The 17306-nt window shown below is 32.7% G+C and overlaps 1 protein-coding gene across 5 annotated transcripts; it reads right to left on the bottom strand.

The window, feature by feature from the left end:
• Window positions 1-1467: 1467 nt before the first annotated feature.
• Window positions 1468-16839, bottom strand: LOC149739551 (patatin-like phospholipase domain-containing protein 7). Of its 5 annotated transcripts, none has more exons than XM_089872224.1 (31): window positions 16625-16839; window positions 14980-15067; window positions 14602-14693; window positions 14228-14490; window positions 13688-13856; window positions 13361-13491; window positions 12956-13103; window positions 12488-12570; window positions 12156-12419; window positions 11801-11888; window positions 11461-11517; window positions 10892-11002; window positions 10324-10446; window positions 9814-10079; window positions 9220-9343; window positions 8828-8926; window positions 8295-8430; window positions 7773-7968; window positions 7276-7444; window positions 6858-7040; window positions 6339-6501; window positions 5780-6009; window positions 5539-5608; window positions 4424-4540; window positions 3574-3725; window positions 3234-3370; window positions 2598-2727; window positions 2464-2545; window positions 2085-2185; window positions 1846-2018; window positions 1468-1764 (listed from the first exon to the last, which is right to left on the bottom strand). In XM_089872224.1, exons 1-31 carry the CDS (start codon window positions 16700-16702, stop codon window positions 1749-1751), a joined length of 4239 nt encoding a protein of 1412 aa, XP_089728350.1. In that variant the 5' UTR covers window positions 16703-16839; the 3' UTR covers window positions 1468-1748. The 5 variants fall into 5 exon arrangements, with proteins under 5 accessions (XP_089728350.1, XP_089728351.1, XP_089728349.1 ...); XM_089872225.1 differs by having other exon boundaries at window positions 1468-2018; window positions 12156-12232; window positions 12293-12419; XM_089872223.1 differs by lacking the exon at window positions 4424-4540 and adding an exon at window positions 5293-5409 and having other exon boundaries at window positions 1468-2018.
• Window positions 16840-17306: the final 467 nt, after the last annotated feature.

Genomic DNA, 17306 nt, shown 5'->3' with positions numbered 1-17306 from the left:
GGTTAAAAATAACCAGGGTCACAATAGCCGCATCGGTTGTTGTATCAGATGTACCATTATTGTACTAGATGCCTAACTAGAAGGTACGATAGATTGTACCCTAATCAGAATGACTATTGTATTCTGTCTTACATTGATTTTTCCCGTTTCAATATAAAAACTTGTGACCTCATTCTCAGCAAAACTCCCCTCGTTACGGTGCTGTTTAAAATTTAGTAGGAATGCTATCGCGCATTTGCTGCAACGCCATTACTCATGTGCAGAATGTCGGAGCAAATATTATGACAACTTGGACCAGCTTTGATGCAACCCCTTAGTTAAATACGGCGTATATGCTAAACATGTAATTTTCAATTGAAAGGCAGCAGGAATGCGGAACGAGAGTATGATATTTGGCTTTAAGCAAAACGAAAATATTAGAATCTTTGTTTGTGCTTCACAAAATAAGAGCAGTACTACGAGAGTCAAGTTTAACAATGGAAGTGAGTTGGGTGTTTATTTCACTACTGTTAATTATCGGCACAGCGTGTGGTCTTGAAACAATGACGTATTCACCCATAGCGACGCTATCAGTGTAGTACGTAGAAATGTCACTAGGAATGGATTCGGGTGTAACAGTTACCAATATTTAAGCCCCCATCTTTTTCAGCCATATTTCATAAGGGTCGCATAATATATCTATTTGTCCTTTTTGCGCATGCGTAGTGACATAGTGGCGTATAGGCGGACCATATTTAACTCGACAACGTCTTAACATTATCAAGTGCAGCTAGCGACGGAAAAGTAATACATGCCGATGGTAATCCGGTATCGGAATTTACATTGTAATGGCCAATGTAGATATTACTTGTTTACTCAAATAAAAGCATATGCATTATTACTGGGTTACTACCTAAATAAAGCCTTAATCACTAATGAACAATAAAAATGTTCGATTTAGAAAGATAAACTGCCGGGTAAGGAAAAACCATTTTGTGTAATATTCGACCAATATAGAATAAAACAATATATATAGTAGGGTGGGGGAAGATGGGACACCTTTTCGTTCTGTTTTCTCGCCCCATTTGGTAGTAAACAAAAAACATTCAAAGAATTGTAAAAATATATCCTCACGACTCCCATCGACCATTGTTAATTGTTTAAAACAAGATCAGGATATTTGGATATTATGTGCTAAAGGTGTCCCATCTTCCCCCACCCTACTATATCCCTTTTAATGAAGACACGCAGTAATAGGTGTATTAGTGTAATGCATCTGCTCTAACTTCTACATAAGTGTGTCCTTGTTTATTGTAAACCTCGGTTGGATCCCTTTTTATTTTCATTCATTCTTATACGTAGCAATAATAATAAACATTGCCGTGTTATTTATTGTTTTTTCGCCCTTAAAATTCCTGTATTCAATTTCTATCTTTAAGTTACTGTTACTGTTTTTCTTTCAAATTGGAATACAGTCATTTGAAACACTTTTGTCTGGCACAGTGTGTCATTTTTATTGCAATACATCCAAAAACAGATGATAAAAGTATCACCACACGTTGTATTTTACAGAAAACAATATTTATTGGTAAAACACACAGTAATCGTGCAAACGTGTGTGGTTGTTCATAATAATGAGTGTTGACTCTTTTAATGCAATATTAACTTTAAAGTTATTTGTGCTACGACATGGATGAATGTATGGATCAATGGCCGCCAGTGGTTGTCATGCAATTGAAAATAAAGTGAGAGAATGAGAATGAAGAAGGTCAAAAGAAGAGAAGGCTGAAAAAGAGAAAGGCTGTAATGAACATGTATCAACTGAGATGAGACATAAGATGTCATATAGAAGATGAGAGAATTAACCTCGAATCATCTTCTTCATCATCTGATGAATAAGAAGGAATAATGGTTTGTGTTTGTTGAAAAGAAGAATGTCGTCTATCATAATTATGTGACGTTGTCGGACTTGCAGATGTGATGGCACAAAGCGATTGTACAGTGTCCTGCTTTTGGTCAATAGAGCGAATTTCGGTCATCTGTAAGCAAAAAGCGTTAAGGCAAAAGTAATTTAGGGTTTAGTGAAAACTGGTTTGTTGAATTACTTTATTCATATCATATGGTTCGCTCATCATTCTTCGCATTCCATTCGACCCACGGAAGAAAGTTTCAGGTGAAGAATCATATCCAAATTCGTATTCCGAATCTGTGGAAACATTATTATGTTAGACTGGATATAAGAACTATTACATACTACAAAAAATAAATTAAGTATAAGACCAGTTAAAATTTTGACATTTAAACAACCTAATAATTAAAAAAAACTAATAAAACCTGACAATTTTAGTTTTTAAACAAACTAATCATTTTTAAAGCAACTGAGAAAATAATAACATAACACAAGTCGCAGACAAAAAAACCAAATTACAATTTGTTTCAACAAAAGTATTTATTTAAACAAAGATTGATATGAAGCATATTTACCTGATGGATTCCTTAAATCATTCGTTTCCATTTGTTCGGTTAAAAACTCAGACAGATCTGTGAATGAAATATCTGCACGACCCTAAAATAAAAGAAAGTCAAAAACTGCTCATATAAAAAAAACATGATCATACTTTTGATGCGATAGATTGGCTCACGGGTAAGTTCTGGTCACTGATCAATTCCTTCCAGAAATGCGACGCCCATTCATCAGTGAATATTTTCACACCGTGATTGAAGCCAACCTGGTATAGTTCCTTATGCCTGTGATTGGGTACAGGTTTGTTTTTTATAAAATACCCTTGAAAACATAAATAAACAAAGTTATTAAAATTTAAACTAAGCGCTCTGACATATATGACCTTTTAACAAAAAGTTAGTAATTTTTTGGGGTGCTGTTACACATAAATCAACGTTTAATATTAAAGAGGGATGCATTTACCAATAAAACCTAAAATTGTATATAGAAGGGAGATGCTCAAATAAAAACTAAAGCTACCACCAGTTTTAAAAACCTGCTTTTAAAAGAATTACATAAAATTAAACCAGTAAAAAGTGTCATGTGACAATGCATGCAATATAAGAAAGAATGTTAAATAACTTTGACCCTTCCTAGTTTCTGAACTACTAAACAATTATTTTTTGAGGGGGTGGTGGGGGATATTTGGTATAATAATTAGTTCCTATTTCTTAGTACATAAAACATGGAGTTTTGTTTGTTTCAATTGTCCAGGTGGCATTGAAGGGTTGATTTAATTATTTCAACTTACTTGTGGAACTCCAGCGTTTTATATTTTGCAATTGGAGGTCGTACGTAGAAACAATAATCAGATTTAATGACTTTTTCAAGCAGATAGTGACAAGATATATACGACAGTCGCGACTGTATGTCATTTAAGTCAGGAACCTGTAACATAAAATATCATCAATATTAATCAAATTTACCTAATTAAATCATAAATGAATGTACAAAATTCTTTGTCCTGATAGCAACCTTAATTTGATGGTGCCTACTTCTAGAAAAAGCTACCGCTACTAGACATATTAACACCTAAAACAGGCCGAAACCCTGCTTAAAATAAAGGCTTACTTAACTAAATGTGGCATTACCTTGATCCTGCCCGTCCACCTTCCTGTCCACCGTTTCCATAGCAACCACCATCCAGATAAATGGTCGCCATAATCAGTGAAATCGACTTCAGTTTCAGATCCAACATCGACGGCAATAACCTTACATGCACCACGTGCTCTCGCAACATCACCTAGTGGTCAAATATTTTGTCAACAAAATTACCAAAGTTGTTATGTTTGTAGCAACTACTTTTTAATCTTTAAAAGGCGAAATGTTCTCTTGGCCACATTCTGTGTCATAATAATCATTTTAAACAATAATTCCAAAAAAACTTTGAATTTGTTAAACAAAAAAACAGCGGAGCCTCAAAAGTTTGGCACTTGTTTAATTTTTTTGACTTTTCTTTTTGTTAAAACTTAACACAAACCAAAAAACAATGTAGTTTTTCTCCTATTGGGATACTATATTTTGATCTCCAGCTTTTTTTAACTTAATATATATTTCCAATGAACTCTTTATTTCTTCACACTAGAATACAAACCAAGCTATTTAATTTTAGACTGTTTTCAAGTACTGATAGGATTTATAAATACATCAAAACTATGTTTACCCATTTTGGTGAATGCTTCCATTTTGGAATAACTTATTAACTATTAAACATTAGTTTTCCATGAACAACATTTAAAAATCACCTCCCTAGACATTACTTGGTAATAACTAATAATATATGACTGGAACAAGCAATATAACAGATTACATCATGTGTATCGCAATATTTAGTCCATAAAAAAAATAGAGGTAATAATTAATAAAACTAAGTATTACATTTGTGTAGAATAAGGTTTATGAAGCAGCTGACACATACCAAATCATTGCTGACTAAGCTACCTGGTAAGTTATTGAGATATCCTCCGTCCATAAGCAAGTGGCCATCTTTTGGGTCACAAAGTGGAGGCAGATATCCTGATAATGACATGCTTGCACGCACATACCTCCATAACCAACCTACACAAGCCATAGTAATATTATTTAAGTAAAAGGGGTTACCCAGAAATTCAAACCACAAATTCAAAGCCAAAAAAAAGGTTAGTTGATGGTCGAAGCTAGAACAAATTTCCCCTTTTGCTAACATTTGTACTTAAATGGACATGTGGAACCATAATATTCAATATAACATTTCTACTTGAATGAATGTAACTTACTTTACCCTAACCTGGCCGAAAAAACGACAGTCGTTAAACACGAGTGTTCTGTTTCATACACCTTACGCCAGCTTAGGCGCGGTCTACTTATTTGAAATGTAACAAATTGGACGATAATAGTCAAGTGAGTCACACCGTAAATTGTAAATTTAAGGGTTGGAGCTTAGTGATTAACTGTAAACTTACATGAAATCAATACAGAAACTATTACAGAAATTCAAGCATAAACAAAATGTGATTGGAAACCTGTTTTTTTTAAAACTAACTGTATTTTTAAACCTTAAGCTAAATATGAGTTTTGAAAAATGTTACGCCTGCATCATACAAAAAACATTCACTTTGTTTACAACCAACCATGCAACTATTATACATGTGAGGTTCCACACAAATCTATTGTTAAATAATTCAAATTAGAACACACTTAGCAAACTTGCACCCTGATCTGATGGCCACCTGCTGTATGGAGAAATCTAACTTTATGGTCATATAACTTTGACAGGCAACTTAAAAAGCAATGATTTTGCATGTGTTTCTGAACAATGCATATAATATTGCCTGGTAGGTTATTGACGAAACAACCATCAAGAAGATAATGTCCATCCCGTGGATCGCATAGTGGTGGAAGGTATGGATGGTATGACATGCTGCCTCTGATATATCGCCATAGTGAACCTAAGTCACATGCACCAAGCAATGTTATCACACTAAGTTAACTGAACTGAAACTGATGACTTTTAGAATTTATAAAAACAGGTTTCCTATCAATTTGTTAAAAACAATAGATAATAAAGAGTTAAATACCGTCGGTATGCACCCGCATCTCAGATGAAGTGATATCGGTTGTGATGGTGAAATATGGAATCCATAGATCCTGTGTAACCCAACGATTAACTATTATTTCAATACAAACCAAAACCAAAAAAAAACGAAAAAATAAGGTTACTCTGGTTACAGAAAAAAATAATTTAAAAAAACAGGGTTAGAGTAAAGAACCGTTAACGCTGTATTGATGACTAAATAAAGTTATTATTGTTGTTGTCACCTCGATCTGTATATCTTTAAATATTGTGTGGATTGCTCGATTAAATGAAGCACCAGAGAACATGGATGTAAACGGATACGTTAGGTCGAGTATTTTTGATACAATTGAACTCATATCATCACAAAGTATCAGCGACTTTTCTTTCATTGTTTCAATGTTACGATGAGCTGCCCACAGTCCGCCCATGAAGGCACCGATGGAAGTACCACCAATCATATCAACGGGAACACCTGTTATAATTCACTAATTATTTCTATTCATGTGTAGTCAGGCACATTTGCAACATTGTTGCCTATTACACACCACATACAGTTTCTTTTGGGTTGGTACATACTACATACATAGTGTCTTGCTTGACAATAGCAGCAACAACGAGCCTATAACCTAGTACTTAATGTATACCAAGTAAGAAAACTAATCACTGTACCATGCTGCAGACACAAATATCAATATCGTAAAACAAAAAAAACTAAAAATTATTTCTGTTACTGTTTTTTTACAATAGTTTTATTGGGATCATGTAACAAAAAAAATTCACAAGAATTTATTAAAAATTTACCAGCGTTTTGAAGTGATTGCAAAATTCCGATTTGTGAAAGACCTCTAGCGCCCCCCCCACCAAGCACAAGCGCGATAGATGTTCCAGTAAGAAATCGTGCAAGCCGAGAAAAATCACTAAATTTATCAACTGGTTTTGTTGACAACTTTTCCCAGTACTCCACCTGTTTTTTTATAAGATAAAATGATTAAAAACTAAAAACATATCACTGTTGTTCTATTACTTGTTATATATTAACAACTAGTTTAAAACTTCGTTTGCATGTTTGGAATATTTAAATGAACCAAAAACTTTTTTGACAACACACTTTCAACTATCACGTACACATCATGGTTTCTCAGACTCAGGTGTACTACAAAAATATCATTAATCAATATTCAATACTAATTGAATAAACTTAAAAGATGCACGACAATGACATATATACAGAAGGTTGTACTATTTCTGTGCCGTTGGGTAATTCAGAAGTTTGATTGTATATTAAGAGAAAAAAAATACATTACAGAACAAGTATGTTACCATTTTTGATTTACGTGTTCGTCCAAACAATCGCTTTGGACATTTAATATGAATATGTTCAGTCAACCATCCCCTCATGTTTAACCAATCAACTGTTCTCGTTGGTCGTATAATGCCTGGTCGGTGAAGCAGAACCAACATCTTTAAAGCCCGAACAGCCATCCCTTCAAGCTGGGCCTCTAACTAAAATAATCGTTTCGTTAACTTTGTTTGAAAACATAAAAAATCCATCAATTTAGTGCAATTTTTGGGCACAACTGACCATTTCGACATTTCTAATTGGTCAACCAAAGCAGACAGCAGAGCAGTCAAAACATTAATAGACAATATTGCATTGATTGCCGATTTGCGATAAATGATTAAAGTAAAATGACAAGTCAGTGATAAAAGATTTTTTATATAATTAAAAATCGAATACCTTCCCAACTTTTGGTTCTCCATCACCAAGTGCAACGATTAAAACAGCATCAGCCTGCCTTATACAACGTTGTGTCCATGGTGTCATTGTAAAGTCAGTTTGATAAAGAACCATTCGATGTGAATCCTCATGGTGGGCCAACCAGTTAGATAACCTGTATTCTTGCACACTGAAAATAAGACAACAGTGTAAATACTTAATGCCAGGTTGGGATTAGAATTTTTGGAGTAGTTATATTCTCAAATTCTTGGTATTTGTTCCAAACACTTCTTTTGTGTTCGGGTACTTTTTTGTGTGTGTATTTTTTTTGTGTTTACATTCTATGAATAGGTCCATAGCTAATGAAAAATTATTGTAAAAAAATTGTGACTGATTCACTAAAAAAAAGTAAGATTAAGTTTAAAAATGATAGAAATGCTCATGTGAGGCTTGCCAGTGTATGAAGAAGTAAGGAATCCCTGCAGAGAAAATTTTGTTTACGTATATTATATATTTACCTGTCAAGTGCATTATGACCGAGACGTTGAATAATTAGATCGCTGTTGAGTCTTAAAACCTGATTACAAATGCCCCCCAGTGCATGATGTAACTCCATAGATACTTTATCTAACGGCACATCACTTGAAGCGGGTAATATAGCGACAGTTGATAAGTTGGCAAGATGGTTTGAAACATCTCCATATGCAAAACTAGCTGCAAGAATAGATTGTTTATTAGGTACCAATTTTTTGCTATTTATTTCTAAACGAAGGCAGATAGAATTGTGCATTTGGTAGTTGTGCAGCTGAATCTTTTCGTGGAAAGGCGATACTCTTGTTGTGGGTTGTATATGCCGCTTACAAGCACCTCTTGCTTTTAAGTTATATGTATGCAACAATGTGAGTACTTTTTTTACATTACTGTTGACTGATAAATATTACATAAAATTTGAACAACACCCAAGGAACACTGGGTTGGAGTAATCACTAAGCTGTAGTTTCGGAAGGTATTGGTGAAATAAAGAAAACAATAGAACATACTTTCTTCTTGCATAGTTTGTTTGGGAGCAAGTACATCTGATGACCTTACATGGGACTTCTTTTGTGAAAGCATGTTACCAAGTATTTTATCGGACATCAGTGAAATAAGTCGCGTCACAACACCAGGATGTTGCCTCTGGATTAAGAGAAAGCAATTGAATTACCACATAGGCAAAATAGCTGTAAATTTGGTTTGTAGGCTGTTTACAGATAAAGGACTTATAAATTAGAAGCAGTGCAGATCTTGTAAAATGTTACAAAAATGGTTATGGAAACAAATAGAAATAGTGTGCCTCCTCATATCGATCTTATTTAACCAAATTTTGATAACTCATTTAATGCCAAGAGCAGATTTATAAGATGAAAGATATAATACAACAAACAGACTTTAATATTAAACCAAAATGAGGTGTTTTATGTTTACCCACCATTTTCCTGTTTTGTTTTACCTCATTCCTTATCAACTCCTTTTTAAAAATCTATTGTCCAACCACAACAGAAAATAAAGGAAATATTTTAACAATAAAACTCACCCTTATCTGTTTAATTAGCCCTTCAGGTATTTTAGCCAACTCAGTATCGCGAACTGCATGTAACGATGTTGGACGAGATATACCTTTTAATGCTTCAGTCTAAAAAAGCAGGTTATTGTATTTTATCAAGCAACATTTTATACATAGATAAGACAGTTTTAATAGCTTTCTTAAACCACACCCTTATTAACTTTACAAAAAAAAGGAAAAAAGTTCGAAAAAGGAAAAAAGTCCTATTTTTAATATTGCAGTTCCTTAACATACAAAAGATATGTCCATTGCTAAGTAATGCACTACTACCCAATGCTAATGATAAATAAATCCTCTCCACACATTTTTTAGCTCAACTATTAAAAATACGACACAGTTTGAATACAAGCGAAGAAAGTTACCATTCCAACAATCTCTCCCTTTCCATATTCCGCAACCAGTTCCTTCTTTCCATCTGACTTCAAATGCACTGAGCGCAAGCGACCGTGAAGAATTATATACATGCAGTCACTTCTACTGCCTTGTCTGAGTCAAAAGGAAACTTGCTTTAGTAATATAGAAGGTCATCATTAAAAGGCATGAGGCATGAGCATGTGAACAGGTGCAAAAAACCTAGAATTTTCTGTTGGTTCAAAATTAATTACAAAATACTTTTCTTTAGAGTTTAAAACTATAAAGTCACTACAATGTAAAGAGCATGAATATATTTTTATTTTACACAATCTTGTTAAATAGGTTAATGTATTTACTCACAAACAACAGATAAACTAAACAGTCTGCACTTAATTAACTATATTATATTCCTCTAAGACATTGTTTAAAGCAAACAACTTGACTTGCTTTAACATCATATTAATTTATGGTAACTAGTTCAAAGCCATTAATTTAAAATGTTATATAAATTAGAATCCTTTACTTTGAATTTGAACCTTTAATTATCAGGATACTTTTTACCTTGTACCACACAACTCCAAATAAAAATGAATGTTATTTACTTGTACAACGCCTTTCCAGCTTCCACCATCTGCCAATCAAGAGCGAAGTCGATTTGACGAACGAACGAACTAACCCTCAGCATGACGGTGTGTGCCGTGTTAAGAACCATGCGGGGGTAACGACGCATCATTTTGTAGAAACTTTGCCGAGTCACTCTGGCTATTACAGAATCAACGAGAGCAGAAACCTCGAAGAATGAAGGTTCTCCCGTGAGCACCGCAAGTTGGCCAGTTAACATTCCCGGTTTTGCTTCAAACAAAGTCACCTGTTGATTAAAACAGTGGTTCTTAAAATTTTTGGTGGGGACATGACACATTACAGCACAATTTTTTAAAACTAGCATTTGACAAATTTTACAAAACATGCTGAAACTTTTTCATAAATTAGTATTAAGTATTGATGTTCGTGGTTCCCAATTCAAAACACAGAGTTGTTTAATATATAATATTATTAAAATTGTTTATTAAATGGTTAAAAAAAGGTTTACAATAAAAACCCAAAACACTGACATTTCTTTGTTCATCAAAACCAACTTCAGGTAATGTTTGTGAAACTCTCAAGTTGCCGGTCACAACAAAGTAGATTGAAACTTCTTGATCGCCTTCATTAATTAATTGATGGCCCTTACATACCTGATGCAATTGTACATATTATAAAAAAGTCCATATAATCATGGACCATGGTATATTTATATTATTTAATTTGTAGTGATGAGCTGGTTAAAGAGAGTAGGTCATGGGCAGGGGTCAGTAGGTCATGGGCAGGGGTCAGGGGGTCCCCCCCCCCAATTAACTTGTAGTTTTCTTGGACGGTCACCAGCCAAAAAACATGTTTTACTACAATCAAACCTGCAACTTCCTTTTTTTGTTGACTGTAATTTACAGGACACCCATAACCATACGAGAAGTACGAGAATTTTAAATGACAAAGGGACCATAAGTTTTAGTTAACATTAAATACCTACATATATTTAAGATAGAATAAATAAATTTTATAACGTTTTTTTTTGAGATTGCATCAAGCAGTATTCTACAGTATTTAAACTCATTTATTTCCTATGTAGCCTACTGCTCCTACTTTAAGCAAAGCGATATGTTCTTGTAACATTTCCCTGTCATCAATACCAAACACTTGACACAGATCTGCAGTTACCAGATCCAACACTTCTGGTTCATTCAGTTCAAATATCTACATACAACATCATGTAATTAAAAACCATACATATTAATATTAGAAATATTAATTGATAATCTGAAATTTCTTTTGATAAAACATGTTGACCAAACAAATTGATTTTTCTTCTAAATCTAATTTGAAAAATTTCAATAATTATAAGGGACGAAACAAAAACTAAGAATAAAACGACAGACAACAAAACAATAACACATACAAAAATAACATAAGAAAAGTTTGGCCATCAAACCCAAATTATAGAAAGCGCTAATTTTTGCCTTGAATTATGAGCAAATAAACATTTCAATGATATGCAGTGGGGTGAAGATGAGCAATATATTTAAAAATTAACTCATAAACCGGCACGAGGGGTATGAAACAGAACACCCGTGTTTAACAACTGTCGTTTTCAGGCCACGCAAGGATAAAGTAAGTTACATTTATTTATTCAAAATAGGAGAGGTTGTCACTACCTTGACATCAGATGAGCTGTCACAAGAACATGAAGCCTCACTTGGTGATGGTGTCATCTAAAGTAAGTTAAAACAAAAATAAAAATTTAATTCTTTTTTGTCTATCATAAAAGCTATGTTGACAGAAACTGTTTGTGAGTTAAATAGGTAAATAAAAAACTAGATTTCTTGACTGGAGCATGGTTGGTAACTTAGATGGAATATATGCAATTACATTTTATCCTAGAAAAATGCAATGTCATACCTACAACTGTAAATATGCAGCCGTTGTAGTTGAAACTATGTATTATTACCAACTATACCATTTATTATAAACAAGTTTAAAAACACGTTCTCTTACAAAAGCATCTATTGATCTAGATTGAGCTTGACGAACACTTTCTTTAAAATCAATTTGTTTTCTTGCATCTGATGGTAGACTCGATTGTCTGTAGATGTTAAAATATTTTCTCAAACATATACATCATACATGATAACTGGGTTATGCTACTGAACTGGTTCTTGCACATTGTGCTGTTTAAATGATTATGCATATTCTACAGTTATTATAATTAATTAATCAATTTATCAAAAACACATTGAGCAACCATTTAAGTGATTTCCAACATAATAAATTTAAATATCAAACATTTAAATCCTGTTTTAGATATTATTATACCTGGCAGCAAATACATTTTATATTACATTTAACAAACCTATGAAAGACATTATCGTTATCATCAACAACCGTGTCAATCTCATTGAATCGAATCTGCTTCACTTTTCCACCATTCTGTTCAAATGTAAATAGTGAGTTTTGGTGATAAATTTGAAAATTTAAAAAGTTTGTTACATTTATCACAACGGGTTGCGACTTGGAGCGAGGTAATATGGTTGTGGAAACGATTTCTTCTTCATGTTTGGCATCGGGTGTATCATCTTTATGGGCAAGTTGTTCTTTCAAGTCAGCGGAACTCAAACTATAAAAAAATGATGATGTTTAGTCAGTATTTATCTTATCTTCTGTTTTATATATATATAAGCTTACCTGTGTCGTTCCACGAGTTCGGACAAAATATTTGACGACGACATTTTCCTTATTGAAAGTTGATCATCAGATACTCTGTTTGTCTGAATTACACCATTTACAAGTGAAATGTTTAAAAAGTAATATTTACATATTTGAACCAAGCAGAGGATAAAAATATTTTTAACGATTCTTCTTGAAAGTAATAAATCATATGATGTGTATTAGTATTAATGTTAGTAATTATCCAAAGTGACAAATTCCAAATATATAATTAAATACAATGTATATATATAAAACAATTTATACACAACAACCAAAGATTAAAAAATTGCACAAAGTACTGTTACATGCTATATGTATACTGTTTTTGCATCTTGATGAAACATTGAAACAATATACATTAACATGAATTTTTCACTATATTTGTTTGTAGGTTATGTAAAAAACAGCAGCACTTAAATAATTAAAGGTGATAATAATGCTTACTGGTCGCAATAATTCTTGTGAAAGACCAAGATAATTATGCAGGGCAAGGAAAGTGACACGCTGCATACGGGTCATAATGACTTGCACAATTTGAACAAGAGATTCTTTTCGATTCTTAAATGCTTCACTGAAAGCATTTGCTGGAAGTCTAAAATTGATATATATATTAAGTCAAAAAAAATGTAATGATATTATTTTAGCTTACTTTTTAAAACTATGGTTCTTCCTAAGCCATAAAGTTTTGTATATTTAATTATAACTATGAACAAATATTAGGCATGTGTTGTTTAAAATAGCAAAGTGAACATTATCAAACTATTGATGTGCTGCATATTTGCCTAGTAGATTCAAATGCAGCATGACCATAGTGGGTCAAAAAAAGTTTGAATCTATGTCTTATCTTACCGAATAACGATGGATTTCTTCACAGCTCGCGCAAAGACAGTTTTATACCACGAATCTTGGCCAGTTAAAACATCCAATATGCTGAGAAGACTGTGCAAACTTTCTCCTGCACATAACTCACTCAGTTTTACCTAAAGATACAACAAATAGTTAAATACATATATTTTATGCAGTAATACTTTGATTATCCAGTGTAGTTGACAAGAAACAGTGACAAACTAATTATTGAAACTAAAAAATTAAACAAAGTAATGATAAGAAAGAATTTGTATTAGTATTAAAATATCAACATGTTTCTATCGAACTACGTGTTTACAATACAAACACCTCATTATTTCCTTCATTGATAAACAAGTTAACTTGTCCTTCCTGCACCACATAAAGCCATTTATCTTCTTCTCCAACTTTAAAAAGGTAATCCCCTTGTGCGAGGTTAATGGTTTCCATATGACGACATAGTTGAAGGAAAACACCTTTCTCGAAGTGACCAAACACTCTGTAAACAAAAATGATTAAGCTAATGCCTATTTATAATTAAAACTTACTGGGAAGCTTAGGATGTTAATAAACCAGTACTTAGTCATATAGCTATTTAATTCCATTTCTATTACACGATATAAGATAGTACGCCTACACAATACATTACATACCTATACTATTACCTACCTGGATAAAATTAAAATTATTTCAAAGTATATATTGTACATTATGACCATAATGCATATATCGTGTGATTATTGTGTATTAAATTATGTATAGGCACAAGTTATCACAAACTTAACTATCCACTAAAGCCAAACCTCAAATACAAAAAACAAACTTTTTTATGATTCCCTATTTACAATTGTTCATACAACATAAACATACTTAACACTCTGCAGAAGGTACATCACTTCTTCGGGAAGATTAGGAAATTGCTCTTCCTCCTGGTCAGCTTCCAGGAGTAAAGAAGGAAGTTCTTTTTTCAGAAGTAACGATGGACCTTTTTTCCCACTAAACATTCGCTTTGCTAAAATCATCATTCTTTCTCTGTTATCAAGTCTTCGACCAGATCTTGAATACTCCGGCACACTGACACCTTCCTTTATCATGGACACTTGCTTTTGTAGCTTGGAAGCTGTATCTCTACCCTATTTTAAAAAATGTTATTAGAACACTATTTAAATCTTGGAAAACAACAAATAAAAAGGTCAACAAATAAAACTTAGGATTCGACAGTAACAAATAAACAGAAAGATTACCTTGCGAAATACTTTTCGAGCATAAAACTGGACTTTATCCCTTTTCCTGAACCTGTATTTCTTGTTTGATTCCACTTCAGGTATTGATATAACTGAAAAAATCGATCATAATATAAACCAAGATCATTGTTTAACAATTATAATATAACTTGTTGATATAACTTTTCCTTTGAACTAATGTTTCGTTTGTATATACATATTTCTTACTTTCTGAAACCTCTTCTATTTCAACACCTGGTTTCACTTGATAAGTGATTTGGAGGTATAATCTAATTTAAAAGTACAAAGAAGTACTTTAGTTGAAAAAAGGTCTGGTTATAAACTATATATATATAATATCCTATTATTTTGCAAACTATTTGATGGGTTGGTACTTACCAGGCACTTGCATCTTGGTCTTGAAGAAATAAGCGAAAGTAAGAAACACGAGCAATAATGTTGCAATTGCTCCAACCCACATCACCACCTTAAATAAGTTCAATATAGTAAAGATACAGAACCACAAAAGCAATAAAATACATCCAAAGTTCCAAATATACAAGTTGGTTTGGAAGAGAAACATTTTATAACATCTACTCAAAAGCAAACACTGGTCAACATATGTCAGCAACAGTACGCTCTAGACTGTTCAATATTAACTAGCATATTTCAACTGGCTTCAAAAGACTGCACTACAGAATGCAACAACACACAACTTAATATGAAACAAACATTCACTCATAGGCTGACGTATATTTCATTGCGTAGGCCTATATCCTGTTTATGTTATTGTTTGTAAATAAGAGAACAACAATACAAAACAGATTACCAGTTAAATCACTTGGCCTAGGTGATGATCAACTTTCTACAGTTACTGGGTTGCAACTTAACTTTTATTTCGTTTATTTACACTTGAAAGTTGAAACTTTTATTGACAATATAGAGCCTACATGCCTACAGTATCCATTTCTCTAGGTACATATTTCTTATATAATATATGTCAGTTTGATCTTATTGTATTCTGCGTGATATAATCTAGTAAAATCTACATTAAAGTTACTTTGTATTCGGAAGACCAGATTGTAAAAAAAGAGGATTTCAAGTTTAAAAAGAATAATTGATTGCTGCTTATTGTGCTAAAAATGTGCATAATTTTAAACAATGCAGGCAAAAGGTGTGTACATTTTAAACGAGTACCATCAAGAATAAAACATTTTTGAACAATACGTTTTCATACAACTTAACGTTTACATTGTGTAAACAAATACGGTAAGCTCACAACCTTTTCTCGGATATGGGAAAGTTTAGGGGAATGTCAAATTATGATACTTTTAAATAACCGATCCACTTCAGTATGTTAAAAGGTATTGATACTACCATCCTTGACAAAAAACAATATATATATGTATATATTATTTATTATGCATAAATTGCTTTGTCATACCGAAATTACTCGAAAAAACAGTTCAGTTTTTTCTAAACACGGCATTTTTAAGTGGTAACTTTAGGAACAATATCCTATAGTAGGTATTTTATTCTTTTTGCAAATATAATCAACTTAAAAAGCTTTTACCAAGGCAAGTACAACACCTGTTTTAGAATACTTATTACCAAGAAGAAAAGGGCTGAAATATGTTCCTGTTCACGCATTCCTTTCTTTATTTTTACTATAATGTTACACTTTCCAATTTTTTTATTCTTACATACACCATTTAAGCACTTACATACAAGCTGGGCCCATTCTTTCACAGCCTTATGGTTAAAAAAGCTAGGGTTTGTCTCGGCTTTGCTAACTTTAATTGCGTCGTTATATTTGAACTTTTAAATTTGTAGTCTTTTGGGCTGTTAAATATTTCAAAAGAAGTCATGCACATTTTGGTTTTAGCAAGGAAAACCATTTTTTGTTTGAATTTCGTCTAAAATTAATAATTTTGGTGTGAATCTGGTACGAAAAAAGGCAACACAGCGTTGACTTGAATGGGAACCAAGTACAAACAACATGAACCCAATTTATCATTTATCAAGGACCTAAAACTCAACTTACCATGCTGCTTTCTTCACTTGAAGAAGACGACATATTAAACAAGTCCAACCAATTATTGACTGCCCCAAAATAATCCATTGTTTTTGTTTTCTTGGCCTTAGTTTAATTCATTCCTTGTCAGATTACATAAACATTTTATGGCATTTTTTAATCTGTTTACAAACAAATTTTAAATCATTAAAAATGTTATTATCCTTCTAAAAGCCCATTTGTTTAACAAAATAAATTGAAACTTGTTTTGTAACTGAACTTACAGCTATGAGCTATCTATCAATATCATATGATATTTGCTGTACTGGGCAATTGCCACATTCCCGAAACTGATTATCACTTAACTGTCAACACAATCGTCAATTACTTATATTAAGAACATGCATTCAGTAAGCATTTAAACAGGTAAGATGCAAAGTTGGTTAGTTGTATAATTTATTGTACATAGATGACATGAGAACTAACTTTTATCGCGTTAAACTAACTGTAAACCTGTACACGACTGAATAAATTTTAATGGAAGAAGAAAAAGTATACACGGAGCTATACAGAAAATACGGAAATTTTTTTCCGCTAGGGGGCGATGACAAATTCGTTTCTCTATTCTATGGGGAGCAGTTAGTTTCACGGTTTATACACATAAGATATAAACCCCTAACCCGTAACCCGTAACCCCTAACTCGTCAAACAA

The sequence above is a fragment of the Ciona robusta genome, chromosome 2 (assembly GCF_009617815.1).
Source record: "Ciona robusta chromosome 2, ASM961781v2".
Lineage (NCBI taxonomy): Eukaryota > Metazoa > Chordata > Ascidiacea > Phlebobranchia > Cionidae > Ciona > Ciona robusta.
Note: the sequence above shows the minus strand (reverse complement) of the source record. Positions and strands in the feature narration are given on the sequence as shown.